The sequence below is a fragment of the Heterodontus francisci genome, chromosome 3, assembly GCF_036365525.1.
Source record: "Heterodontus francisci isolate sHetFra1 chromosome 3, sHetFra1.hap1, whole genome shotgun sequence".
NCBI classification, from domain to species: Eukaryota; Metazoa; Chordata; class Chondrichthyes; order Heterodontiformes; family Heterodontidae; genus Heterodontus; species Heterodontus francisci.
Window position 1 is genome coordinate 149,063,479 of NC_090373.1, and position 27,534 is coordinate 149,091,012.

The 27,534-nt window shown below is 42.6% G+C and overlaps 1 protein-coding gene across 1 annotated transcript in view; it reads left to right on the forward strand.

Moving 5' to 3' along the window:
• Positions 1-25,475, forward strand: part of cep162 (centrosomal protein 162) — a 196,931-nt gene extending 171,456 nt beyond the window's left edge. Inside the window, exons 25-27 of the mRNA XM_068026864.1 lie at positions 2,645-2,743; positions 17,453-17,587; positions 23,910-25,475. Of these exons, the coding sequence (XP_067882965.1) occupies positions 2,645-2,743; positions 17,453-17,587; positions 23,910-24,128 (453 nt within the window). The 3' untranslated portion in view covers positions 24,129-25,475. The remainder of the gene's footprint in view (positions 1-2,644; positions 2,744-17,452; positions 17,588-23,909) is intronic.
• The last annotated feature ends 2,059 nt before the right edge of the window (positions 25,476-27,534 follow it).

The following is a 27,534-nucleotide window of genomic DNA, read 5'->3' on the forward strand; positions in this document are numbered from 1 at the left end:
GCACTCCAGCATTGCTCACGTGTAATTTTGTTGGATAGAATGGTTTCTTTAGTGGATTGCGATTAGGAACAAAATTGAAGTTGGGGTGAAGTTTTGCACCATACAATTAAAGAATGACAAAACATATTCATTTAGAAAGGATTAAACACTGAACCAATGAGAAAGAAGAAAATTAACAGGCAGTCACAACATAGAGTACTGGCTGAACACGTGACAAAGGCAAGCCATTTTATTATAATGATTTGGTCAAATTTTCAAAATATTAATTTTTTTAAAATCTGCACATGTAGAAGATCGGGATTAAAACCTGAAAATATGGTCATACAGAACAAGTCTAAGCATTTGAAATACCTTTTCTCTTTATCATGTGCTGATGGACCTGCGGTATATTTCCAGCAGTTTTGCTTTGCATGTGAAATTATGATTGCAAAGTAGGATCTTTTCCATATATGGTGTTTGCAACACTATCTATTATGTATTTGCTAGGCCTTTTGCTTTCTAGAGTATTTATTATAGTCCTATAAAATACCAAGGTATTGTTTCCCCTTCTCCAAGACTCCGTTTATGATGGTTAACGTAATGGTCATTGGGAGATGCAGAACAGTAAGTTAGATGCAGACAGACACACTCTGCCTTGTAGTGGAAGACCTCAGACATCAGTTGTTGATATTTATTTTGTGCATTGGTAATGTCATTCTCTGCTAATTTGAACTGGCGTCCATTTAAAAAAAAGCAAAGCAGGTACTGCCTCAATCTTATGACTCCATATTATTACCTTTTGACACACAACAGTATCATCTGGCAAATGTGTGTGGGAAGTTGGTAAATGACTGAGGAAGGAATAGAAGGATATGTTGATGAGGTGAGATGGGAGGAGACTCTTGTGGAGCGTAAAATCCAATGTAGACCTATTGGGCTCAATGGTATGTTTGTATGCTCCTTTTACTCTACAGTTCAGTAACTGACACTGTGACACCTCCAGAGCAGCGGAGATTGGCCCACAGCAACTTCCAGATTTACACACCACAATGCATATGTTCCAGAGGTTGCTAGGCCTCTCCACGGTGCAGTTGTGGCGAGTACTGAAAGCTTCGCTGTCATTGTCTACACAAAATCAGGGCCATTATTTATAATGATTTCTCTCCTGTACCATACAATCAGCTTAGGCATATTTCAGGCTCTGCTTATAGATGGCCTCCCTCTGTTCTTGCTCAATATGCTGCTCTTCAGCAATATTATCTATATGCCCTAAGCACAAAGATGAAAAAAAAAACAGTGGGTAGGCACAGTAGAAATAAACTAAACAAACTAAAATAAAATAAACAAATAAAGAAGAAAAAATAACTAAAAATAAAAAAGGGTGGCTCGTCATGATCTGAAATTATTGAACTCAGTGTTCAGTCCGGCAGGCTGCAGCGTGCCAAATCAATAAATGAGGTACCCACTGTTTTTTTTCCTGTTTGTGCTTGGGGCCAGGGCTGTTCATTTTACTGTCAGTTGACACCCTCTCTGTACTAACGCTTTGTCTTTCACCACACCATTAACATACCATTTGCCTTTGTTCCATGGCCACCTGGTCAGTTATTCTCTGTGACCTTGTCCTATCAACACCTCTTTTGTTATCTCTTGCACCACCCCCTGCTTTACTTGCTTAAAACCTTTTACATTTCTAATATCTGTCAGTTCTGATGAAGGGTCTCTGACCTGAAATGTTAACTCTGCTTCTCTCTCCACAGATGTTGCCAGACCTGCTGAGTATTTCCAGCATTTCTTGTTTTTATTTCAGATTTCCAGCATCTGCAGTATTTTGCTTTTATTATATTGTTGCAGCTTAACATTGACAAGACCAAAGCTGTCCTGTCCCGGTCTCTGCCAAAATATCTGCACTTTTATACCTAATCCCATCTTTTCTTCCTGGATGCCTACTCAAGATGAACTCAACAGTGTTGAGTTGAGCTTTAATCCAATAATCAACAAGAATGCCTAATCACATCTCTTTAAATATTGCTGTCCTACCTCACCCTCACTGCTGTTAAAACCATAATCCATGCCATTGTTACTTCCAAACAAAACATTTCTTTGTTGCTGACCTCCCAAGCTGCACCTACATAAACTCCAACTCATTGAAAGCACCACTCACTGCATGTAATCCTAAATCCCGCTCACCAATCTTCCCAGTCCTCACTGGTTTCAATTGTTGCTCCATTCTTGAACACATTAACTTTAAATTCCTTGTTCTCATCTACAAATCATTACACAGCCTTGCTCCACCCTACATCTGCAAATTCATCTAGCTCTATCTCCCTACATATACCCTCCAGTCTTCCAGGTCTGGCCCCCTAAACTTCCTCTATTCTACCATTGGTGGCACAGTCTTCAATTGTTTTACCCAATCCCTTGAACTCTTTCCCCAAATTCTTCCACTTTCAGTGCTGTATCTCTTTTTAAAAAAAAACTAAAAGACTGCTTAAAGCATACTTCTTTTGCAAAGCTTTTATTCACATCCCCCAATTTCCGTCCTGCTCCTTGCCAGGTTTGACTGTCAACGGTGAAGTACCTTATGGTGCTTTAGTACATTAAAGACATTGCCGAAATGAAGGTTTTTGAAGGGCACTAAAAATACTTCCCTCACTCTTTAATTAAGGTTATGATGAAGCATCTTCGAGAGCAAATTAATGAGCTCCAGAAAGACCGGGAGGCTCTTTCTTTTGCAAAACTCCGTGAAGAAACCCTACAGACTCAGGTACTTATGAATCAGATATTAACATTCTTTACAGGTGAACTTAGTCCTGCATTCGCAATAATGTAAATTCAAAAGTGGAAAAAATTAATTGCAGCAACGTCCAAGTGAAAAATAAGAGGGTTTTCATGTGGAAAAGTAGCCAACAGTAGATCTAACCAATTACAAAACTAAAATTCAGGGATAATTGGGCACATTGAACTAAATGGAACCTCATGTTCAACTCAAAATGCTTAAAGATTTTTTAGAGACAATATGCTAAAATAGATATTTTATACGTAATTTTAACAGATTGTTCAATTCTGTGTTTCTTTTTGCACTTACTGGTCTGGATTTTACAAGCTCAATGGTGGCGAGCTTCAAAAGGGTGGATCGCACCTCACGGAGCTGCTGCGCTATTCAGTGCAGTGGCTTATTTAAATGGCTGGGGCGGATCACCCCCCCCCCCCCCCCCCAAATGACGTGGAGGGGGTGGGCTGTCCATCCCCAGCAATAGCGTCGGGTGCCACTGCGCAAGCGCTGATGCCATTTCTAAAGGGCTTCGAGCCCTACATTGCCATTTAAAGGGACATTTGTTATAAAAAAAATAAATAACTTGATCCTGACCCTCTTCCACCCTCCCAATAACCATAGAATTAAGTACCTGACCTGTTTTTCCCCCTGTCCCTTACAAAACACTTACCTAGTGCACCTGACCTTCCTCCTCACCTCCCCACCAAAGTTCACCAACTTTAACCTTTACCCCTTCCCACCATCCCCTACACCAATCAAATCACTCTGACACCTCTCTTCTCCCCCACCCCCCACCCCGCACAGAGAAACTTACCTGCTCCCCCCTCCCCACCAGTGTTACGCCTCAGATCTCCAGACGGAGATCCGACAATACGAGAGTGCCAGCCACCGGCACCAATATTGAAGCGGAACGGATGGCGGGTGTGGGTAAGTAATTAATTCCTTCGTTTGCATTGTTTTAAATATGTAAATTTGGCTCCCGTCGCCGAACAGCCAGGGGGCCGCCATGAGGCCTCGCCACCAGCGGCAACGTCGGGCCAGGCCTTCCCGGCGTCAAGCTCCCAGAGGCATTTTCTGGCCCCCGGCCAGTCCGAGGGGACTGTAAAATCTAGCCCACTGTTTTCATAACAGATGGCATGAATATGTTGGGATTAAAACAATATCTTGTATTTAAAATCTCAAATATATCAATGCCAAAAAAAATCATATTTTAGGACATTTTCAGGAAGATTGCAAGAACAACCAAAAAACTAGGGAGACAGAGCAACATGGCTTGTCACATATATGACAACAGCAATGGTTAAAATGTACTATTGTAAAAGTAAAAATCATTGGCGCAGCAACTGGGAAAATTGGCACAGAACAGGAGAACCTGATATATTTGTCCAAGATGTCTGAATGGTAAAAGTGTTTTGGAGGCGATGGTCACATTTATAAAAGTTCTGGAACCTCTCACTGACATTAAAAGATATCAAATAACCATATAAATGGAGAAGGATGAGAGTTATTGTTACAACCCGGTAAGAAAGAGGTCTGGGGTTCCCTTTCAGCCTTCACCTGGTCTTACCGTTGCAGGGTTTAATTTTAAACACACTGTGTTTTTAGCTCCTCCTCGGTGAATCCTTGTTCACCACTTTCCAATTATAAGGCAAAGAAGCCAGCACACACAGGCTTTCTTAGGTTTAAAGAAGAAAAGTTGAAATTTATTAAACTTAAGCTCTCATTCGGTTAAGGCCTATGGATACATGACGCACCCACGCTAGCGATACACGCATGCAGATAGAGACAGAAAGAGAAGAAATAAAGTGGAAACGTTTGAGGCAATATCTGAGGAGGTTTTTTGTGTTACAGTTCTTAGAGCTCACTGTAGTGTCCTTTATTGTAGGTAGATCTTGCTTTTCGTTGGGGCCCAGTATTCTTAAAACGTTGTTCACTGTAGGAGACTTTTCTCTCTTGGGGTTCATGTGTCTTCAGTGGATTTGGAGTTCCGTGAGAAAGAGATGGGAGCAGCCAGCCAGGAGAGATCTTCAGTCCAGGAGCATTCTGCTTTCTGCCCAATCTGTTAGTACAAATTCAAAAAACTCAGGTTAGTCATGTGACTAGCTGGTTTGACCATGTCCGTTTGTGTATTCGGCCATCTTAGCAATCAACCTGGAATGCGAGCTCCCCCACCTTCAACATCTGGTGGTCAAAAGTCCATTGTTGGTTGAATGTGTCAGGGAATGGTCCTTTGTCCTTTGCAAACACTGTCTGTTAATATGCAAATGTTTTTCCAGCCAAGATCTGGCAATTTTTTTTAAAAGCAAGTTCTTTCTTCACTTCAACAACAATTTGAAATTTAACGTCCATGTGGCAGAATTAGTATGCTTCATGTTTGGCAGGTGGGGGTCTGCATGACAGTTATAAGAGTTGGTCTATATAAACAAGGGTTATGGATACAGGTGTTTGTTTGGTTAAGATCGAGTTAAAAGATATTGGTAAAACTTCTACAATACCTAAAGTAACATCCAATAACATGGAATTATCAAAAGAAATTCCGGGAAATTTAACAATCCCGTACACTGATCCATGAGAATTTTGATTAAGGAACTAAGCAAGTATTTATTGCCCAATTATACACTTGAGCATTACAGAATACTACATTCCACATTTGCTATTGATGCACAAGCCGAGAATTTGATTTGCTGTTTTTTCTCAAGTTTGTAAATTGAAAAATTTATTGCATTCTGATTTTGCAGGGAGCACAGGCAATTCATTGCAGTAAACCAAATGATGCAGATTTGAACTGTTACCAAAAAAACACTGGTCTTGTAGTGTTTTTATTTGAGTAGGAAGAGTGCATTTCACATGTTTGCATTGTCATGCTAGGCCCCCACCTGCCAAGAATGAGGCTCATTAATTTTGTCATGAACATTGATTTTGAACTGTTACTGGAGTGAAGAAAGGACTTGTTAAACAGATCAGCCGTAGCTGGAAAAGACATTTGCATATTAACAGACAGTGTTTGGAAGGACAAAGCAGCTATTCCATGGCGCATTCAACCCACAATGGACTTTTGATCACCAGACGTTGAAGGTGGGGCAGCTCGCATTCCAGGTTGACTGCTAAGGTGGCCGAATACACAAATGGACATGGGCAAACCAGCTAGTCACATGACTAACCTCCTGAGCAACCTGAGTTTTTTGAATTTGTACTAACAGTTTGGGCAGAAAGCAGAATGCTCCTGGACTGAAAATATCTCTCCTGGCTGGCTCGCCACAGCCTCTCCTATCTGCCTGCTCCTTTCTCTTTCTCACTAAACTCCAAATTCACTGAAGACACATGAACCCCAAGAGAGAGAGTCTGCTACAGCAAACCAGGTTTAAGAAGAATACTGGGCCCCAACATAAAGCAAGAGCTACCTGCAATCAAGCACTCTACAGTGAGCAAAGAACCATCACAAAAACTCTTCAGATATTGCCTCAAACCTTTCCACTTTATTTTTCTTCTGCTCTTTTCTGTCTCTATTTGCATGTGTGTATCGCGTTTGCATGCTAGTGTGGGCATTAACCGAATTAGAGTTAAAGTTTAATAAATTTCAACTTTTCTTCTTGGGTTTAAAGAAAAGCCCGTTTGTGCTGGTTTCTTTGCCTTGTAATTGGAAAGCAGTGAACAAGGATTCACCAAGGGGGTGCTAAAAACATTGTGTTTAAAATTAAGCCCTATTACGGTAAGACCAGGTGAAGGCTGAAAGGGAACCCTAGAATTCTATCTCACCGGGTCATAACAGCGTACAATGTTTATTTAAAACTATTGGATCTCCATTGCTCATGGTCAGTTGGATGATGCACTATCCTGTAAAGTATAATATATTTTAAGTGGATCTGTGCCTCTTTAAGACCATGAAAGTATAATTATTAAGATTTCTACCATTCTGAGTTTAATGGCTGTTTGATGGGGAACTCTGGAGATTGAAGGTTAAATATTCTTCTGCCCTGACTCTAGGGAATGGGCAATCCCTAGATACTGGGGAGAGGAAAAGGGGCAGACGTCTTTGTGTCACCCCCATTGCACCGCCCCAGCATTTCCTAGGGCTTTTCCAATATGCATAACTGGGCTTGCACCTGCAGTCGGCAAAGGCCAAGTAATTTGTACTTTGAGGCAGGAAGACACATTCCCTGCCTCATATTCCAGTGAATTTAATTAGTCAATGCTGCAGGAAAAGGTGCCTGAAAAAGCTGTTCCCACGTGATGCACACTGAATATCCATAGAGGAAAATCTGCCTTCAAGTGTGTTTGTCACTTTCAGACTAGAGGTTAGAAATACCATTCAGAGTCCAGCAGCAGTTTGAAATTGTTTTTCATTTCTAACAAATTGTAGAGTTATATCAGCGCAGGAGACGGTTCGGCCCATTGAATCCATGTGTAGCGCCAGAGCATTTTAAATATATTACCAACTGATCTCTTCTGACATTGTAAGCATAAACAAAAGAAAGCATACGTGCACTTATTTCTCTCTTTCTGCACGTGTCTGTCATTTTGTGTGTTCACTTCTCAAAGAGAGAGGTAATAGAAACATCCAGAGAAAAGGAATGGATCACCAACAGCAGCGATCTAGCTCAACATGATTGTGCACATCTTTCCCTTCCTATGTTTAGCGTCCACATGCAATGAATTTCACTGTTACAGATGTAATTATGCAGAATAACAAAGAATACAATCAGTCACAATAAAACTTCAACTTCCATAGTTCCTTTATTGTCAAACAATCTGCAACATCTACAGAGGAGGATAAACAACTCCTTTGAAGGACAATTGGTCAAAAGCTTAGTTGAAGAGATTAAGGTTGAGAGGGTTTCTGAAGATTTGGGAAGGGAGGTATAGAGGTATATTTCGGGAGTGAGGTCCTGAGAGCATAGTTGAAAGCTGCACCACCAATATTTTTTTTTCTCTTTGTTCTTGGGATGTGAACATCGCTGGCAAGGAAAGCACTGATTGCCCAGCCCTAATTGCCCTGATAAGGTGGTGGATAAGCTGCTTTCTTGAACCGCTGCAGTCCATGTAGGGTAGGTACACCCACAGTGCTGTTAGGGAAGGTGTTCCAGGATTTTGTTTCCGAAGGAACAGCGATATAGTTCCAAGTCAGGATGGTGTGTGACTTGGAGAGGAACCTGTAGGTAGCGGTCTTCCCATGCGCCTGCTGGCCTTCTCCTTCTAAGTGGTAGAGATCACAGGTTTGGTAGGTACTGTCGAAGGAGCCTTGGCAAGTTGTTGCAGTGCATCTTGTAGTAGGTACAGTTGCTACTGTACAGGTAGAGGGAGTGAATGTTTAAGGTGATGGATGTAGTGCCGATCAGACAGGCTGCTTTGTCTTGGATGGTGTCAAGCTTCCAGAGTGTTGTTGGGCTGCACTCATCCTGACTTGTGCCTTGTACATGGTGGACAGGTTTTGTGGAGTCAGGAGATGAGTTACTTGTCGCACACGTTCCAGTCTCTGAACTACTTTTGTATCCATAGTACTTGTATGGCTGGTCCAGTTATGTTTTTGGTCAATGGTAATCCTCCAGGATATTGATGGTGGAGGATTCAGCAATGGTAAAGGTGTTGAATATCAGGGCGAGATGGTTAGATTCTCTCTTGTTGGAAATGGTCATTGCTTGGCACTCTGTGGTGTGAATGATACTTGCCACTTATCAGCCCAAGCTGAATGTTGACCAGATCTTGCTGCATGCAGGCAGAATGCTTCAGCATCTGAGGATTTGTGAATGATACTGAACACTGTGTAATCGTCAGCAAACATCCCCACTTCTGACCTTTAGTTGGAGGGTAGGTCATTGATAAAGTAGCTGAAGATAGTCGGACCTAAGATATACCCCTGAGCAACTCCTGCAGTGATGCCCTGAAGCTGAAATGATTGACCTCCGGCAATTACAACCATCTTCCTTTGTGTGAGGTATGACTCTCCCAATTCCCATTGACTTCAATTTTGCCAGGGCTCCTTGATGCCACATTCGGTCAAATGCTGCTGTCATGTTAGGGGCAGTTATCCTCACCCCTGGGATTCAATTCTTGTGTCCACGTTTGGACCAAGTCTATAATGAGGTCTGGAGCAGACTCCAAACTAAGCATCGGTAAGCAGGTTATTGATAAGTAAGTGTCACTTGATAGTACTGTCGATGACACCTTTCGTCACTTTGCTGATGATTGAGAGTGGACTGATAGGGTGGAATTGGCCGAATTAGATTTGTCCTGCTTTTTGTGGACCGGTATACACGGGCAGTTTTCCACATTGTCAAGTAGATGCCAGTGTTGTAGCTGTACTGGAACAGCTTGGCTAAGGGTGCAGCAAGTTCTGGAGCACAAGTCTTCAATACTACAGCCGAGATATTGTCTGGGCCCATATCCTTTACTGTATCTTGTGCTTTCAGCCGTTTCTTGATATCACAAGGAGTGAATCGAATTGGTTGAAGACTGGCATCTATGATGGTGGAGTCCTCAGGAAGAGGCTGAAATGGATCATCCACTCGGCACTTCTGGCTGAAAATGGTAGCGAATGCTTCAGCCTTGTCTTCTGCACTGACCTGCTGGTCTCTGCCATTGTTGAGGATGGGAATATTTGTGGAGCCGCCTCCTCCAATTAGTTGTTTAATTGTCCACCACCATGCATGACTAGATGTGGCAGGACTGCAGAGCTTTGATCTGTCCCATTGGTTGTAGGATCACTTAGCTCTGTCCATTACATGCTACTTCCACTTTTTAACATGCATGCTGTCCTGCATTGTAGCTTCACCAGGTTGGTGCCTCATTTTTAGGTATGCTTGGTGTTGCTTCTGGCATGCTCTCCTACACTCCTCATTGAACCAGGGTTGATCCCATCTTGATAGTAATGGCAGAGTGAGGAATATGGCAGGCCATGAGGTTACAGATTGTGGTTGAATACAATTCTGCTGCAGATGGTCCACAGTGCCTCATGGATGCCCAGTTTCAGCTGCTGGATCTTTGAGTCTATCTCATTTAGCATGGTGGTAGTGCCACACAACACAATGGAGAGTGTCCGCAGTGTGAAGATGGAACTTCGTTTCCACAAGGAGTATACGGTGGTCTCTCCTACAAATGTAACCAACCAAACAAGGAGATGAAGGCAGTAGCAACGGTTGGATCGGAAAACGATAGCTTTAGTATTCCTGATGATTGATTTGAAGAAATTGTGTCAGGCAGGTAATCTTATGTACAGAGATTGTTGTGTACATTAATGATTTAGACGTGAATATAGGAGGTATGATCAGTAAGTTCGCAGATGACACGAAAATTGGGGGTGTCGTAAATAGTGAGAAGGAAAGTCATAGATTACAGGATGATATAGATGGGCTGGTAAGATGGGCAGAGCAGTGGCAAATGGAATTTAATCCTGAGAAGTTGAGCGGCACAGTGGCGCAGTGGTTAGCACCGCAGCCTCACAGCTCCAGAGACCCGGGTTCAATTCTGGGTACTGCCTGTGTGGAGTTTGCAAGTTCTCCCTGTGTCTGCGTGGGTTTCCTCCGGGTGCTTCACTTTCCTCCCACATGCCAAAGACTTGCAGGTTGATAGGTAAATTGGCCATTATATATTGTCCCTAGTATAGGTAGGTGGTAGGGAAATATAGGGACAGGTGGGGATGTGGTAGGAATATGGAATTGGTGTAGGATTAGTATAAATGGGTGGTTGATGGTCGGCACAGACTCGGTGGGCCGGAGGGCCTGTTTCAGTGCTGTATCTCTAAATAAAGTGTGAGGTGATGCATTTTGGGAGGACTAACGAGGTAAGGGAATATACAATGGATGGTAGGACCCTAGGAAGTACAAAAGGTCAGAGGCACCTTGGTGTACTTGTCCATAGATCACTGAAGGCAGCAGCACAGGTAGATAAGGTGGTTAGGAAGGCATATGGGATACTTGCCTTTATTAGCCAAGGCATAGAATGTAAGAGCAGGGAGGTTATGATGGAGCTGTATAAAACGCTAGTTAGGCCACAGCTGGAGTACTGTGTACAGTTCTGGGCACCACACTATAGGAAGGATGTGATTGCACTGGAGAAGAGATTCACCAGGATGTTGCCTGGGCTGGAGCGTTTCAGCCATGAAGGGAGATTGAAAAGGCTAGGGTTGATTTCCTTAGAGCAGAGAAGGCTGAGGGCGGACATGATTGAGGTATACAAGATTATGAGGGGCATTGATAGATTAGATAGGAAGAAACTTTTTCCCTTAGCGGAAAGATCATTAACCAGGGGGCATAGATTTAAGGTAAGGGGCAGGCATTGGAATCTGGAACGCACTGCCTGAAGAGGTTCTAGAGGCATTTAAGAAGTATTTAGATGAGCACTTGAAATGCCATAGCATACAAGGCTACGGGCTAAGTGCTGGAAAATGGGATTAGAATATGTAGGTGCTTGATGGCCGGCACAGACACAATGGGCCGCAGGGCCTGTTTCTGTGCTGTATGACTCTATGACTGTACCAAAGGAATAGACCTGGGTGTTGGCAGCATACTGTCACCGACTAAAGCGGGAGTATTCCTCCATGTCACTAGGAAAATCTAGATCTCTGCAGCGTTGTTTCTGCCACCTTCCAACCTAAGACCCAAGCAGCCACCACTACCCCGCCCCACCCCCTCCTCCAGCGCCCGCACTTATGACATGCTTGAGTGCCTGGGAATCTTGCAGGCAGGCAGCTGGCTGGCGGGATATAAATGAGGCTTGTCCATTAATATTGACCAGGCTTCCATTGGAGACTCCTGGCTGGACAGATTAGTATCCTGCTAGTTTCCAGCTTGACAGTTATAGTAGCCCCTCATGAAATCCTAAATTTTGCATCTAGCAGCCACATAAAATAATGGAAAAAATTCATAAACTTGAGATCCTCAGGGCTCCAAGACACAATTCTGGCCTGTAGCCCTAAGCTGGGCTCTAGATTTGCCATCCCATCTCTTTCTTCTCAGTGCACCAGCCTTTAGAAATCTGTCAGCCCTCGTTTTTTTTTATAATTCATTACAGAATCTGTACGTCACTGGCACGACTGTCATTTATCGACCATCCTAAGTTGCCCTAAGGGGGCGGTGGTAGACTGCCTTCTTGAACAGCTGCAGTCCAGATGTTGAAAGTGCTGCCACAATGCTATTAAATATGGAGTTTGAGGATTTTGATAATAGTTTGATATAACTGAATGGTTTGCTAGGCCACTTCAGAGGGCAACTAAGAGTCAGCCATGTTAGTGTGAGACAGGAATCATATGAAGGCTAGACACGGTAAGGGTGATGGGTTAACTTGCAAGAGGGGCATTAGTGAACCTGTGTATTTTCATGACAATCCGGCAGCTTCATGATCACTTTTACTAATGCAAACTTTTTATTTCCATATTTCTTTAACTGCATTCAAATTCTCAAATCACTGCACTATACATGTTCTTACGATCAGGTGAGAAAGGTGTCTAGGGGTTCCTCTCAGCCTTCACCTGGTCTTACCATAACAGGGTTTAATTTTAAACACACCATATTTTTAGCTCCCCCTTGGTGAATCCTTGTTCACCGCTATCCAATTGTAAGGCACAGAAACCAGCACAAACAGGTTTTCTTAGGTCTAAAGAAGTAAGGTGAAACTTATTAAACTTAAACTCTAATTTGGTTGACGTCTACGGATATACAACGCGGCCATGCTAGCATGCATACGTGATGCACGCATGCAAATAGAGACAGAAAAGAGAAGAAAAAATAAAGTGAAAAGTTTGAGGCAATATCTGAAGAGTTTTTGTTACGGTTCTTCGGGCTCACTGTAGGGTCCTTGATTGTAGGTAGTTCTTGCTTTTCGTTGGGGCCCAGTATTCTTCTTAAACCTTGTTCGCTGTAGGAGACTTTTCTCTCTTGGGGATCATGTGTCTTCAGTGGATTCAGAGGCTTGTGAGGGAAGAGATGGGAGCAGACAGGAGAGATCTTCTCAGTCCAGGAGCAAACAGTCTTTGAGTTCAAACACTCTGTGGCTAGTTCGAAAGAAAACCCTGGAACAGCCAGTTAGTCATGTGACCAGCTGGTCTAACCAGTCCTGGCCCTTGTGGATTGTATCCTCCTTAGCAGGCCCTAGAATGCGCTTCCTCACCTTCGATGTCTGTTAGTATGTAAATGTTTTTTTCCAGCCACGGCTGATCTGGTTAACAAGTCATTTCTTCGCTCCAACAACAGTTAAAAATCAATCTTTATGGCAAAATTAATGTGCATCATTCTTGGCAGGTGGTGGCCTAGTGACCATGTGTTCTGTGAAACCATGGTCCCTAACCCTACCCCCATGCCAGTCGTCTTGTAAGGGTGAGGAGAAACACTCAGTGCAGGCCAGTGTATCCAGGTTCAAGCCTTCACACTGCAGTTATGGCAAGATTGTGCCACAAGGGCTGAGGAGTTTCACCCCAAGATTAACAAGATCTCAAAAAGCTTTAGCAGTGTACAATTCCATTTACACCTGGAAACAGAACCCTCAACTAATTGCTTGACATAAGAGTTTCTCCAATTGTTTATGAATGCATACCTTTTGCCTTGCATTTAAAAAATTGTAAAGGAATAGCTACCATCTTGGATATTTTTTCAAATATATGTGGGCAGAGAATCTATATTGTCAGAGAGAAGCAGCTTCTTTGTTCCAACAATGTTCCTGAACTCATTCAAATCCCATTTGGAGTTCATTCAATTCAATGTTACACTAAGAATTGTTATAGCTAAGGAAATTGGTAATCCATGTTCTAATTTGCCAAGTTAATAGGAATTTCACTTTTCAATAAAGCGGTCTAGTAGTGTATTTAATGTATTGAAAGAGAAACCACTGTGCCAGTTGTTCCATGACAAGATTGCATTTCTGTTTCAAAAGAATGTTTTCACCAGTGATGCACACAGTGCCTGTTCATAAACATTTTTACTAACAAGCGCACTCACTGACTAACGTTCCTCTCTTAATGAAAACTTCCAAAATTAGATTAATTTAGCATCATAAGATCAGGAGTAGGCCATTTAGCCTCTCGAATCTGTTCCATCATTTAGTGAGATCATGGCTGATCTGCAAGCTAACTCCATATACCCACTTTTGCCCCATATACCCGAGTACTTTTAATTAACAAAAATCTATCAATCTCAGATTTAAAATTAACAATTGATCTAGCATCAATTACCATTTGCGGAAGAGAGTTCCAAACTTCTTCTCCATTAGGAAGTGTTTCCTAATTTCACTGCTGAAAGGTCTGGTTCTAATTTTCAGACTGTCCCCTAGTCCTAAACTCCCTAACCTATCTGTTCTCTTTAATATCTTGAAAACATCAACCACATCACTCCTGGGCCTTCTAAATTTCAGGGAATAAAACCTAGTTTGTGTAATCTCTGCTCAGTTTAACCATTGGAGTCCAGATATCATCCTGGTAAATCTACACTGTACTCCTCCAAGGCCACGATAACTTTCCTAAGCTGTGGTGTGCAAAACTGCTCACTGTTTTCCAGGTGTAGTCTAACCAGAGATTTGTATAGCAATAGCATGACTTCTACCTCCTTGTATTCTAGTCCTCTAGATATAAAGGCCAGCATTCCATTAGCTCTTTTGATTATTTCTGTACCTGTGATTAATATTTTAATCCATATACCTGGGCCCCCTAGTCTCTCTGGACCTCTACTGTTTCTAACTTTTCACCATTTAGAAATTACTCTCTTGGTTTTTTTTTAGGTCCAAAGTGGATGACCTCGCATAAATAAAAGCAAAATACTGCAGATGCTGGAAATCTGAAATAAAAACAAGAAACGCTGGAAATACTCAGCAGATCCGGCAGCATCTGTGTAGAGAGAAGCAGAGTCAACTTTTCAGGTCAGAGACCCTTCTTCAGAACTGGCAAATATTAGAAATGTAAAAGGTTTCAAGCAAGTAAAGCGGGGGGTGGGGCAAGTGATACCAAAGGTGAAGGTGTTGATGGGACAAGGTCACAGAGAATAACTGAACAGAAGGTCATGGAACAAAGGCGAACGATATGTTAATGGTGTGCTGAAAGACAAAGCGTTAGTACAGATAGGGTGTGAATGACTGTAAAGGACAGAGGACTCCAAGCACAAGCATAAAAAAAACACATTTTAAAAAAAAACAAAACAGTGGATAAGCACAGTGGAAACAAACTAAACAAACTGAAAAACCTAAAATAAAATAAAAAAGGAAAACAAAAAAATGAAAAATTAACTAAACATAAAAAGGGGGACCCGTCATGCTCAGAAATTATTGAACTCAATGTTCGGTCCGACAGGCTGTAGTGTGCCTAATCGGTAAATGAGGTGCTGCTCCTCGAGCTTGCGTTGATGTTCATTGGGACGAGGGTGTCGCGGAGGTAATGACCCTCGTCCACTCCTCCATACCCCCACCACCTCGTCCCCTTCCCACGGCACCTTCCCCTGCAATCGCAGGAGCTGTAATACCTGCCCATTTACCTGCTCTCTCCTCACTATCTCAAGCTCCAAACACTCCTTTCAGGTGACGCAGCGATTTACTTGTACTACTTTCAATTTAGTATACTGTAATCGCTGCTGACAATGTGGTCTCCTTTACACTGGGGTGACGAAACGCAGACTGGGTGAACGTTTTGCGGAACACCTCCGCTCAGTCCGTAAGCATGACCCCGAGCTTCTGGTTGCTGGCCATTTCAACACTCCCCCCTGCTCTCATGCTCAGATCTCTGTCCTGGGATTGCTGCAGTGTTCCAATGAACATCAACGCAAGCTCGAGGAGCAGCACCTCATTTACCGATTAGGCACTCTACAGCCTGTCGGACCGAACATTGAGTTCAATAATTTCTGAGCATGACGGGTCCCCCTTTTTATGTTTAGTTAATTTTTCATTTTTTTGTTTTCCTTTTTTATTTTATTTTAGGTTTTTCAGTTTGTTTCCACTGTGCTTATTCACTGTTTTGGTTTTTTTAATGTGTTTTTTTTATGCTTGTGCTTGGAGTCCTCTGTGCTTTACAGTCATTCACACCCTATCTGTACTAACGCTTTGTCTTTCAGCACACCAGTAACATACCGTTCGCCTTTGTTCCATGACCTTCTGTTCAGTTATTCTCTGTGACCTTGTCCCATCAACACCTTCACCTTTGGTATCACTTGCCCCACCCCCCGCTTTACTTGCTTAAAACATTTTACATTTCTAATATTTGCCAGTTTTGAAGAAGGGTCTCTGACCTGAAAAGTTGACTCTGCTTCTCTCTACACAGATGCTGCCGGATCTGCTGAGTATTTCCAGCGTTTCTTGTTTTTATTATGGATGACCTCACATTTGCCTACATTGAAATCCATTTTCCACAGTTTTGCCCATTACTTAATCTGTCAGTGTTTCTTTTTAATTTTATGCTTCCATCTACAGTGCTTACAATGGCACCTATCTTTGTATCATCAGCAAACCTGGATATGTGGCTTTCTATTCCATCATCTAAGTCGTTCAGTCATTCTATCTATAATTGTAGACTCTAGTAATTTCCTGACAACAGATGTTAGGCTAACTGGTGTATTGTTCCCTGGTTCCCGCACCCCCCCCCCCCCCCAGCTTTCTTAAATAGCGGAGTGACGTGCAAAATTTTCCCATCTAAAGGAACGATTCCTAATTGAGGGAACTTTGGAAGATTATAACTGGTGCACCTGCAGTGTTCTCACCAACTTCCTTTAAAACCCTGGGATGGAAATCATCTGGGTCCTGGGGATTTGTTATTCATTCGTGCCATTATTTACTTCATTACTGTTATTTTGCTTACGTGCATTTTGGTGATTCCCTGTGCCTGATTCAGTATTAGTTTCCTATAGAATGTCTGGCATGCTGACTTCTTCCTCTACTGTAAGTACTGACAAAAAGTAATTACTCACCATATCTGCCATTTCCTTATTTTCATTGACAATATATCAGTTATTATTGTTCCTGATCACCCTCTTTATCCTATTATAATTGTAAAAATTTTGTGTTGATTTTGACATCCTTTGCAAGTTTTCCTATTTCCTTTTTATAGCTCTTGCTATCTGTTTTGACATCTTTGCCATTCTTTGTACCTCTCCCATTTGTCAGGATTTGTGCTATTTTTTGCATTTTTGTATACTTTTCTTTTAGTTTTGTGTTTTCTCTTACCAATTTAGTCATGTTATGAATGGTTTTTTTTTGCTAAGTAGAGCTCTTACCCCTTAGGGGTATAAACTGCTTCTATATCACAAATTCTTTTTTGAATACCACCCACTGATCTTTGATCTTTGTACCCATTAACAGATTTGCCCTGTTTACTGTGGATGATCTCTGTCCCATGACATTGAAGTCAGGCTTACCTAAATGTAGAATCTTAGTAACTGTTTTGCATTTTTGCCCTTCAAACACTACATTGAACTTGATCATATGATCACTATTAAAAAAAAATGTTCACACACCATTAGGCAGTTAACTAAATCTGACTCATTACTTGTTGCTAAATCTGATATGTTTATTGGTGCTGGTGTGCACAAAAACAACTGAACAACTGCTACATTTGCCTGCGTAGTGATTAGTGCGCTAAATCCATCTTATATGAAGAACTTTGATGTTTCTGGTAAGACATTATATCAATGTGTATCTTTCCTTCGCTGTTGGCAGAATCATATGTTCATGCATTTTATAATATATACTTTTTTGTAAAAATGAATTGTGAGTTGTATATAATTAAATGTTAACTCTTAGATGGCCAAGCTTTTAGAAGAACTTAGGGAAGCCAAAGAGAATCACAGTCCAGAGATGAGGCACTTCTTGGCCCTGGAAAGGAAGATTCAGAAGATGGAGCTCAAGTATGCTCAGAGAGAGCAAGAATTCCAGCAGGTACTGTATATATATATCTATTTTGTCATGCTAGGCCCTCACCTGCCAAGAGTGAGGCACATTAATTTTGTCATGAACATTGATATTAAAGTGTTACTGGAGTGAAGAAAGGACTTGTTAAACAGATCAACCTTGGCTGGAAATGACATTTGCATATTAACAGACGATGATTGGAAGGAGAAAGGACCATTCCCTGACACATTCAACCCACAATGGACCTTGATCACCAGGTATTGTGTGTCAGAGGATTATTCCAGAGACTGCTAAGGTGATACAATCCAAGACCTGGTCAGAACAGTTAGTCACATGACTAACCTGCTTGACAACCTGTTTTTTTCTGAATTGTACAAACAGTTTGAACTCAAAGACTTTTGCTCCTGGACTGAGAAGATATCTCCTATCTGCTCCCATGTCTTTCTCACAAGCCTCTGAATCCACTGAAGGCACATGAACCCCAAGAGAGAAAAGTCTCCTACAGCGAACAAGGTTTAAAAAGAATACTGGACCCCAATGAAAAGCAAGATCTACTGACAATCAAGGACCCTACAGTGAGCCTGAAGAACCATAACACAAACTCTTCAAATATTGCCTCAAACTTTTCCAGTTTATTTTTTCTCTGCTCTTTTCTCTGTCTATTTGCATGTGTGTATCGCGTATGCATGCTAGTGTGGGCACGTCGTGTATCCGTAGGCGTCAACCGAATTAGAGTTTAAGTTCAAGTTTAATAAATTTCAGCTTTTCTTCTTTAAACCTAAGAAAGCCTGTTTGTGCTGGTTTCTGTGCCTTATAATTGGTAAGCGGTGAACAAGGATTCACCAAGGGGGAGCTAAAATGTGGTGTGTTTAAAATTAAACCCTGTTACAGCAAGACCAGGTGATGGCTGAGAGGGAACCCAAAACCTCTTTCTCACCTGGTCATATCAGAAATTTGGGTGCCAGCATCTGGAATTGACCCACAGATAAATGAGGGAAATTGGAAGTGGGAAGCCAAATTGTTCCCAATCAAAAAAGAGTAAGATTTCAATGCAGGTTTTCTTGTGGTTGTGTTTGCTTGAATACTAACATGACTGCAACTGAAGCTAGTAGCTGCCCAAGCCAGAATGAAGTAATTTGGGATAAGTTAAAAGCAGTGTCTATGGAGGAGTTGAGGAAAATGGCTGAGCAGTGTGGGATCACTGTACATGGCAAGGCTAGGAAGTCTGAACTCTTAAGACCAGTGGCCATCCATTTTTCCCTTGAATCTGAATAAGCAGAAACAGGATTAGAAGCAGACCCAGACAGGGTATTGATAGAAAAGATACTGACACGGAACACAAAAATTCCGAGTGTATCAAGCCTGTGTCCTCAGTACCTTGCTCTACGGCAGCGAGGCCTGGACAACGTATGTCAGCCAAGAGCGACGTCTCAATTCATTCCATCTTCGCTGCCTCCGGAGAATCCTTGGCATCAGGTGGCAGGACCGTATCTCCAACACAGAAGTCCTCGAAGCGGCCAACATCCCCAGCATATACACCTTACTGAGCCAGCGGCGCTTAAGATGGCTTGGCCATGTGAGCCGCATGGAAGATGGCAGGATCCCCAATGACACATTGTACAGCGAGCTCGTCACTGGTATCAGACCCACCGGCCGTCCATGTCTTCTCTTTAAAGAAATCTGCAAACGCGACATGAAGTCCTGTGACATTGATCACAAGTTGTGGGAGTCAGTTGCCAGTGATTGCCAGAGCTGGCGGACAGCCATAAAGGCGGGGCTAAAGAGTGGCAAGTCGAAGAGACTTAGCTGTTAGCAGGAAAAAAGACAGAAGCGCAAGGGGAGAGCCAACTGTGTAACAGCCCCGACAACCAATTTTATCTGCAGCGCCTGTGGAAGTCTGTCACTCTAGAATTGGCCTTTATAGCCACTCCAGGCGCTGCTTCACAAACCACTGACCACCTCCAGGTGCTTACTCATTGTCTCTCGAGACAAGGAGGCCAAAGAAGGAATTCAGGGCTGGGTACAGAATTGTTAAAACGAGCTCAACCTATTCCAAATTTAATGAGGAAGATGTAGAAACATTTTTTGTGTCCTTTGAGAAACTGGCAAAGCAGCTAAAATGGCCAGCTAAGACCTGGCCCCTTTTACTACAAAGCAAGCTAATTGGAAAAGCCAATGAGGTTTATCACTTGTTGCCAGATGAGAATTCATCAACCTATGAACTGACAAAAAATGCTGTTCTCGGCGCATATGAATTAGTACCCGAAGCCTATCACCAAAAGTTTAGAACCCTCAAGAACCAAGCTAATCAAACTTATCTGGAGTTTGAAAGAAGTAAGCATCTGGCTTTTGACCAGTGGTTGAGCGCTCTTAAAGTACAGCTCAGCTATGAGAATCTCAGAAGTAATTCTGTTAGAGGAATTTAAACACTCTCTCCCACTCTCTATAAAGATCCATGTAGAGGAGCAGCGGGTCCAGAGAGCCCGGCAAGCAGCTGTTTTGGCCGATGAGTTTGCTTTAATTTATAAGTTGGTTTCCCAGTGGAGAACCTTTCCTAGTCACCCCCACAAATCAGAAAAGGAAAAAGGGTGGTAGGAACCCATGAAGTCCTGGGAGAGAAAGGAAAGCAGGAGACACAGGGGGCCCTTCTCTAGCCAAAAAGGAATGTGCTGTGAGCAAGAATGAGACCTGTGTGCTTCCATTGTAATAAGTCAGGGCATTTAAAAGCTGACTGCTGGAAATTAAAGGGAAAACCTGTAGGGTTAATCAAGGCACAGCCGCTCAGTGAAGAAGAAAATCTGATGGAAAGCACAGCAGAACAAGCTGTGGCTTTAACTGCAATAAGAGTGAGACCCAGGAAGCTTACGGCTGCAAGTTCAGGAAAATTTAATAGGATTCCTGTAAGTTATCAGGGTTTTGTGTCTGAAGGGAAAGTAACTCCTTACCCTTCGACTGCGGCAAGCAAACCCATAGTAATTCTCAGGGACACTAGATCCCTTTTATTGGGAAAAGGCCTGACCTTTTCCCCAGAGAGTGCAGTAAACACCAGAATGGTGGTGAATGGTATTGAAGGGCAGTGTATGCCTGTACCTGTATACCAGGTGCACCTAGAGTGCGACCTGGTTTTGGGACTGATGTCTGTAGGGATTGTCCCCAGTTTGACTGTGGACAAGGTTGACCTGCTCGTAGGTACTGATCTGGTGGGGGTGAAGGTGGTAGCCCCCCCAGTAGTGAAAGAAAGACCGCAGAAGGTCAGAGAGAAAGGGGGTGGCAGGAAACAGACCCCTGCAGTTTCCCTGAATGTGTAGTGAATCAGGCTATGATCAAACCAGTTCCCCCCAGAGGAGACTGAATCAGCACTGCAGGCAGATGACCAGGTCTGTCTGTCTGAGAGGTTCTTTGGAAAGTTAGGAGACCCAGGGAATGAATTAAATAGATTTTCCATAGCTGAAGCTCAGTGAGCCGACCCAGTATTTTGAAAGTTAGCACAGGCTGCCCAGTCTGAAAGTGAAGCAGAGGGAGTCCCTGACTGCTACTATTTAAAGAATGAGATACCGATGAGGAAATGGAGTTCTCCTCACAGACCTGAGAGCAAGGCGTGGACAGTAATTCACCAGTTAGTGGTGCCGCAGAGGTACCGGAGACAAATATTAAGAAGGGCCCACGAGACTATAGTGGCTGTACATGCTGGTATACGAAAGGCAAAAGCCCGCATAAGACAGCAGTTTGACTGGCCAAAACTCCACAAAGATGTGATGGAGTACTGCAGGAGTTGCCACATGTGCCAGGTTGAGGGGAAACCCCAACCTGCAGTGAAACCTGCCCCCCTAAGTCCTGTACTTGTGTTAGGAGGACCCTCCAGCAGAGGGCTGGTGAACTGCAAGGGACCCCCACCGAGAACAAAGGGGACAGGCAGGCACAAGGCTGACAAAAGTTTAGAAAGAGAAGGGGAAAAATTGGCCATGAGGGCAGATTAAAGGAGAAATCCCGGATGAAAACCCCTACTGTCTGGTCAGCCAACCCCGAGAAATTTGAAATGTTAGACCCCACATTCTCTGATGTAAATGCAGACACTAGAAGCACCCCACCAGAGTTGCTAACAGCATTTACAGGAACCTGCAGAGACAAAGAAAGACCTCTAGGGGGCACAGAAACCATGAGGGTGATGCCTCACCAAGTCGGAGTGCCAAGGGTGAGTGCAGTAGTGTCTGACAAATACCTGCAGGCATGAGTGTCCCAGAGAACGAAGGAGAGATTAGCAAAGAATCCACCCCGCAGTCAGAAAAAAGAAAACCACCCATCCCCCTAAAGTCAAAGCCTTTGCATGACTCAGCAAAGCACTGAAGGAGAGTTCAGAATTGACCCGTCCACTACTGACTCTCCTGGGCAACAAAATTATCTCAGCAGGAACAAAGACCCTAGGCAGCCATGGAAATGGACAAGCGGAAGAGAAACTTCCTCAAAAAAGAACCTCATGTTTATTGGGATGCCAAAAAAGTAGCGATTTTGGTAAGTTTTAGGATTTATGAATGAATGGGAATGAATGAGAGAAATGCATGTTTCTTTTGTGTATTTTCTCTGAACCCTTTTTGTAAAATGTACTTTTCTCGTCGCATTTCATTCCCCTGGGTGTGGAGGTGTCATGCTAGGCCCCCACCTGCCAAGAATGAGGCACATTAATTTTATCATGAACATTAATATTAAAGTGTTACTGGAGTGAAGAAGGGACTTGTTAAACAGATCAGCCGTGCCTGGAAAAGATATTTGCATATTAACAGATGATTGGAAGGAGAAAGGACCATTCTCTGACACATTCAACCCAGAATGGACCTTGATCACCAGGTATTATGTGTCAGAGGAGCATTCCAGAGACTGCTAAGATGATACAATCCAAGACGTGGTTAGACTAGTTAGTCACATGACTAACCTGCTTGGCAACCTATCTTTTTCTGAATTGTACGAACAGTTTGAACTCAATGGCTTTTGCTCCTGGACTGAGAAGAACTCTCCTGTCTGCTCCCATGTCTTTCTCACAAGCTTCTGAATCCGCTGAAGACACATGAACCCCAAGAGAGAAGTCTCCCAAAGCGAACAAGGTTTAAGAAGAATACAGGATCCCAACAAAAAGCAAGATCTACCAACAATCAAGGATTCTACAGTGAGCTCGAAGAACCGTAACAAACTCTTCCGATATTGCCTCAGACTTTTCCACTTTATTTTTCTTCTCTTTTCTGTCTCTATTTGCATGTGTCTATCGTGTATGCATGCTAGCGTGGTCGCATTGTGTATCCGTAGGCGTCAACCGAATTAGAGTTCAAGTTTAAATAAATTTCAACTTTTCTTCTTTAAACCTAAGAAAGCCTGTTTGTGCTGGTTTCTTTGCCTTATAATTGGAAAGCGGTGAACAAAGATTCACCAAAGGGGAGCTAAAAATACGGAGTGTTTAAATTAACCCTGTTATGGTAACACCAGGTGAAGGATAAAAGGGAACCCTGGACCACTTTCTCACCTGGTCGTAACAATATATATATGTAGAAGAACAAGGGCAGCAGGACCATGGGAACACCACCACCTGCAAGTTCCCCTCCAAGTCGCACACCATCCTGACTTGGAAATATGTCACTGTTCCTTCACTGTTGCTGGGTCAAAATCCCAGAACTCCCTCTCTAACAGCACTGTTGGTGTACCTATACCACATGGACTGCAGCTGTTCAGGAAAGTGGCTCACCACCATCACCTTCTCAAGGGTAATTAGGCATGGTCAGTAAATGCTGACCTTCCTAGTGATGCTCACATCCCAGGAGCTAAAAAAAAAAATGCTGACATTTGCAGGTCAGTCTTCTGTCATGTACTCAAGACAAGAAAAGGTCATCACGCCCACACAACGTGTCACTTTTTTTGCTGGAGTCACTACATCTACCAACTCTCTTTTGCCCCCATCTCTGCACTTCCTTCAAAATGCAGTGTATCCAATTCAGGAGTCCTTTGCCAAAAATGCCTCTCTATCTCATGAAAGGCGATCAAGCAAGTCCCAGGAGGTCCTGCAGGTGCAGTGCAGTGGAACATTTTTATTTTCTAATCCCACACTTATGTGCAGAATTATGCACATTATGTGTGCTATGCAATATAATTTTTAATTTTACAGGTGTCACAATCAAGCATTCCTTTGTGCACTAATTTATTAATAGAAAACTGAGTATATGGTTGATATTCTTTGTAACCTCTACTTTTTAATGCTCTTTTCTGCTATGTAGCATTGGTTTCTTTCAGTCATCTTTTCATTAATGATGTGATTGTTTAATAGTTATCAGGTTTTAGTTAACTTTTTTCTTGTTTAATGTGCTAATAGTTAATTCAGCAGGCTCGGCACTGTGCTGATGCAGAACAAATTCAGGAAGTCGAGAAGTGGAAGAAGCTGGCACAGTTTAAAAATCATGAACTGGAAAATTTCAGAACAGAACTGGACTCTATACTGGATGTTTTGCGTGAATTGCAGAGACAAGGGGTTGTTATTCCAGCTCCTAGTTCCACAAGACAAAATTTCTCAACATTTACCAGGCAATTGTAATACTATAAAATAATTCACTTACCTTAAGGAATCCTTTTACTGGAAAGTGTATTCAAGCATGCAGCCTTTGAAGCTGTGCCATGATGATGCTAGTTCATAAAAGATCTGTTCTTTTTGCAAAGATGATAAATTGTTTGGAGGAAATGTGCTTACCACAACTTGCTCTTGATTTTGGATTGTTTGCCTTCAGTTTAAAAGCTGTCGATTGACTAAACCTATTATGAAAATCTTTTTGAAGTATATTTAATTAGCTTTTTTTATTTATTCAGTCAGAACCCTCAGTTGAGTAATAAAAACAAGAAATGCTGGAAATACTCATCAGGTCTGGCAGCACCTGTGGAGAGAGGCAGAGTTAACGTGCTGCCAGACCTGATGAGTATTTCCAGCATTTCTTGTTTTTATTTCAGATTTCCAGCATCTGCAGTATTTTGCTTTTGTTACCCTCAGTTGAGTATCCTGGTATATCAATGCATAATAAATCTCATTAATACATTTTATGTAATATTGTATTTAACTCTCCACAGTAAACACATGGGATACAAGGAAGGTTGTCACAATAGTCACCTGAAAACCTCAGAAGTTATACCATAGAATGCGAGTGTACAAGCACCAACACATTTGTCTAAAACACATTTTGCTTTTTAGCCTTTTTTTAAAACTGCAAAAATATTAGAATTTTTTTCAAACATGTTAATCATTCATATGCTAGTATTCCACAGTCTAATTTCAGAACCAGTATAAGTAAAGCTGTGCATGTGGTATGCAACAGCGATGAATTTGAAGCAGTAATGGTTCAGTTGACTTTTCTTAGTTATTTTTGCCCTTGTAATTTATGACTGAAGCCCAAGGGGAAAGGGCATCGTCAAACAATTATTCAAAAATAGGCTGAAGGGAAAAGTAAAAATTGGCTAAACATAATTTACAAGAGGTATAAAACTTTGTTTTCTTTTAACTCTGCTTTCCATTAATCTCTGCATACTACTGTACATATTGTTTTGATATGAGGATCTTAACCATTCTTTGGTATGTTCTTTAACTGTGGAGTTATTGCTACATTATCTGAAAAGGTTATCGCTATGGAATTTAAATTTTCTTTTGGAATGCATGACAATTTGGAGATTTTTTTAAATTAGCATTGGCAGAATTGTAGTAAATCATATTACTTAGTCAGCAAAATACAGTGGTTCAGTCTTGAAGTGCTCAATTCTGCCTTTGCATTGCCTTTCAGTTGAAGCAGTATTAGTACCTATGTATCAGTTTCTATGGCACTTCTCATTGTACTTGAGATAAAACAAGTGTCTGTACGTTCAGTGTATATAAATGTTTGAGAAAATAAATTGTACAAAGATGCCACAACTTGAGTTTTAATATTATTTGTTCTCCCATTCCTGATAAAGGATGAAAAGTTTGGATGAAATTTTCACTGTAAAATCCAGTGTATGTTGTGCAACAAAAATCCATAATATAACCATGTGGAGAATTCTTAACAGTAATGGAGCCAGTAATTGGCGGGATGTCATGTCATTAGAATGGCACATTAACAGCACTTTCCTTTTATTAATTTGTTAAAAATTCAGCATATTACACAACAAAAGGGATAGATTATGAGCTCTTCAATTTGCTGGATGATTTGCACCCCTCTGCCATTAGCCACACCAAAACTGTTAAAGGTTTGTTCTTGCCGTGAGGCTCCCCATTGAACTTAATGCAGATTGTGAAATTGCTGGATTTACAATGTAATTTAAACTTGTTTCTGCCGCAGCCATTTAGGGCTGGTAATTAATATTGTAGAGGATCTGTTAATGATTTGATTTATGGTCCTGACTTGACACTCAACTTTGGATAAAAAGGGACCAATAAAGCTGTTGAGTCTCAGTCAAGCAGGTAATGTGAATCGTGTCCTAGATGTTTTTTAATCCTTTTAATTGTCATGGCAGTATTTTTGTGCTGTTTTGCCATCCACACTTCTGTTAGTGTCAGAATACAATTATTGGGTGTTCCACTGTTCCTGATTAGGATGGACAAGGCCTCTGGTTCTATACTTCACACACCAACTCTGCCATTCACTCATTGGGCTGGATTTTCTTCTCCCGCTGCCGCTCCTAGCGGCGGCCACGTGCCGCCATGCCGCCACAATCTTCATCTCAGCAGCTCAGGATAATGAGCCAGTCCGGGCCACCCTCCCCGCCCCCACCCCCAAATCACATGAGGTGGGCGGGCTCTCGGACATCGGCAATGGCGTCAGTTGCCTATGCACAGGCGCTGGTGCCATTTTTAAAGGGCATCCAGCCCTGTCAGATCATTTAAATTTTTAAAGGGCTATGCCCCCAATGTACCGCTGATTAAATCTATCGCCCCTTTTCCCCCCCCCCCCCCCCCCCACACTCCAATAAATTAAATTCATCATTGGCCCTCTTCCCCCAACCCTCTCCTCACAAAAAACACTTACCCTCAACACTTGAACTTTCCCCTTCACCCCCCCCCCCACCCCACCCCCACTCCATCAAAGTGCAAAGGTTCCCCCTTCCCACCCTCCCCTACATTAGAAATTTGCATTTGTGGCCTCCTGGTTGTGATTTGTCACAAGATGTTCCGTGAAATTTGGCAGCCTCCAAGTGGGCTCAGGGAGTTCCCTCCACTGGGGGCAATCCATGGCCCCCCTGCGGCAAGAACCACCCTCCCCAACCCATCTCCCCAGCCCCTTGCCGGGGCCTGCTTGACTGGCCCCGGTGATCCCAACCCCACTTACCTGCATCCTCTGACATCCTGTCCAGGGCAGGCCTCCTGCAATACCAGCAGGGGCCACTGCTTGCAGTGGCACTGCTGGTAATGCAGAGCTGCTGACCCTCTGATTGGCCAGCAGCTCTGGAGGCGGGGGCTCGTCCTTTACAGGGATGACATCCCCAACGGTGGGCAGTTAATTGGCTGCCCCACCCAGAGGTCCAACAAAGGGCCAAGGCAGGGCCACCACCACCCCCCCCCCCACACCCTGCCCCAACCTTCCAGCCCACAGCCAGGATAAAATCCTGGCATATGTGTCTTCACAACTTGTTTTCTCACCTATTTTTGTATCATAAGCAAATTTGGCTGCAATATACCTGGTTTCTTCATCCAAGTCATTCATGATGATTGCAAATAGTTATGGCCCAGCACTGATCCCTGTGGCACCCCACTATTTACAGTTTGCCAAATGAAACTGACCTATTTATCTTGACACTGTTTCCAGTCAGTTAGCCAATTCTCTATCCATGCTAATATATTATACCCTGAGCTCTTGTGCAGTGAGCTTTTATGTGGCTTATTGAATGCCTTTTGGAAATCCAAATACACTACATTTATTGTTTCTCTTTTATCCATCCTGCATGTTACTTTCTCAAAGAACTCTAATAAATTTGTCAAACAATTT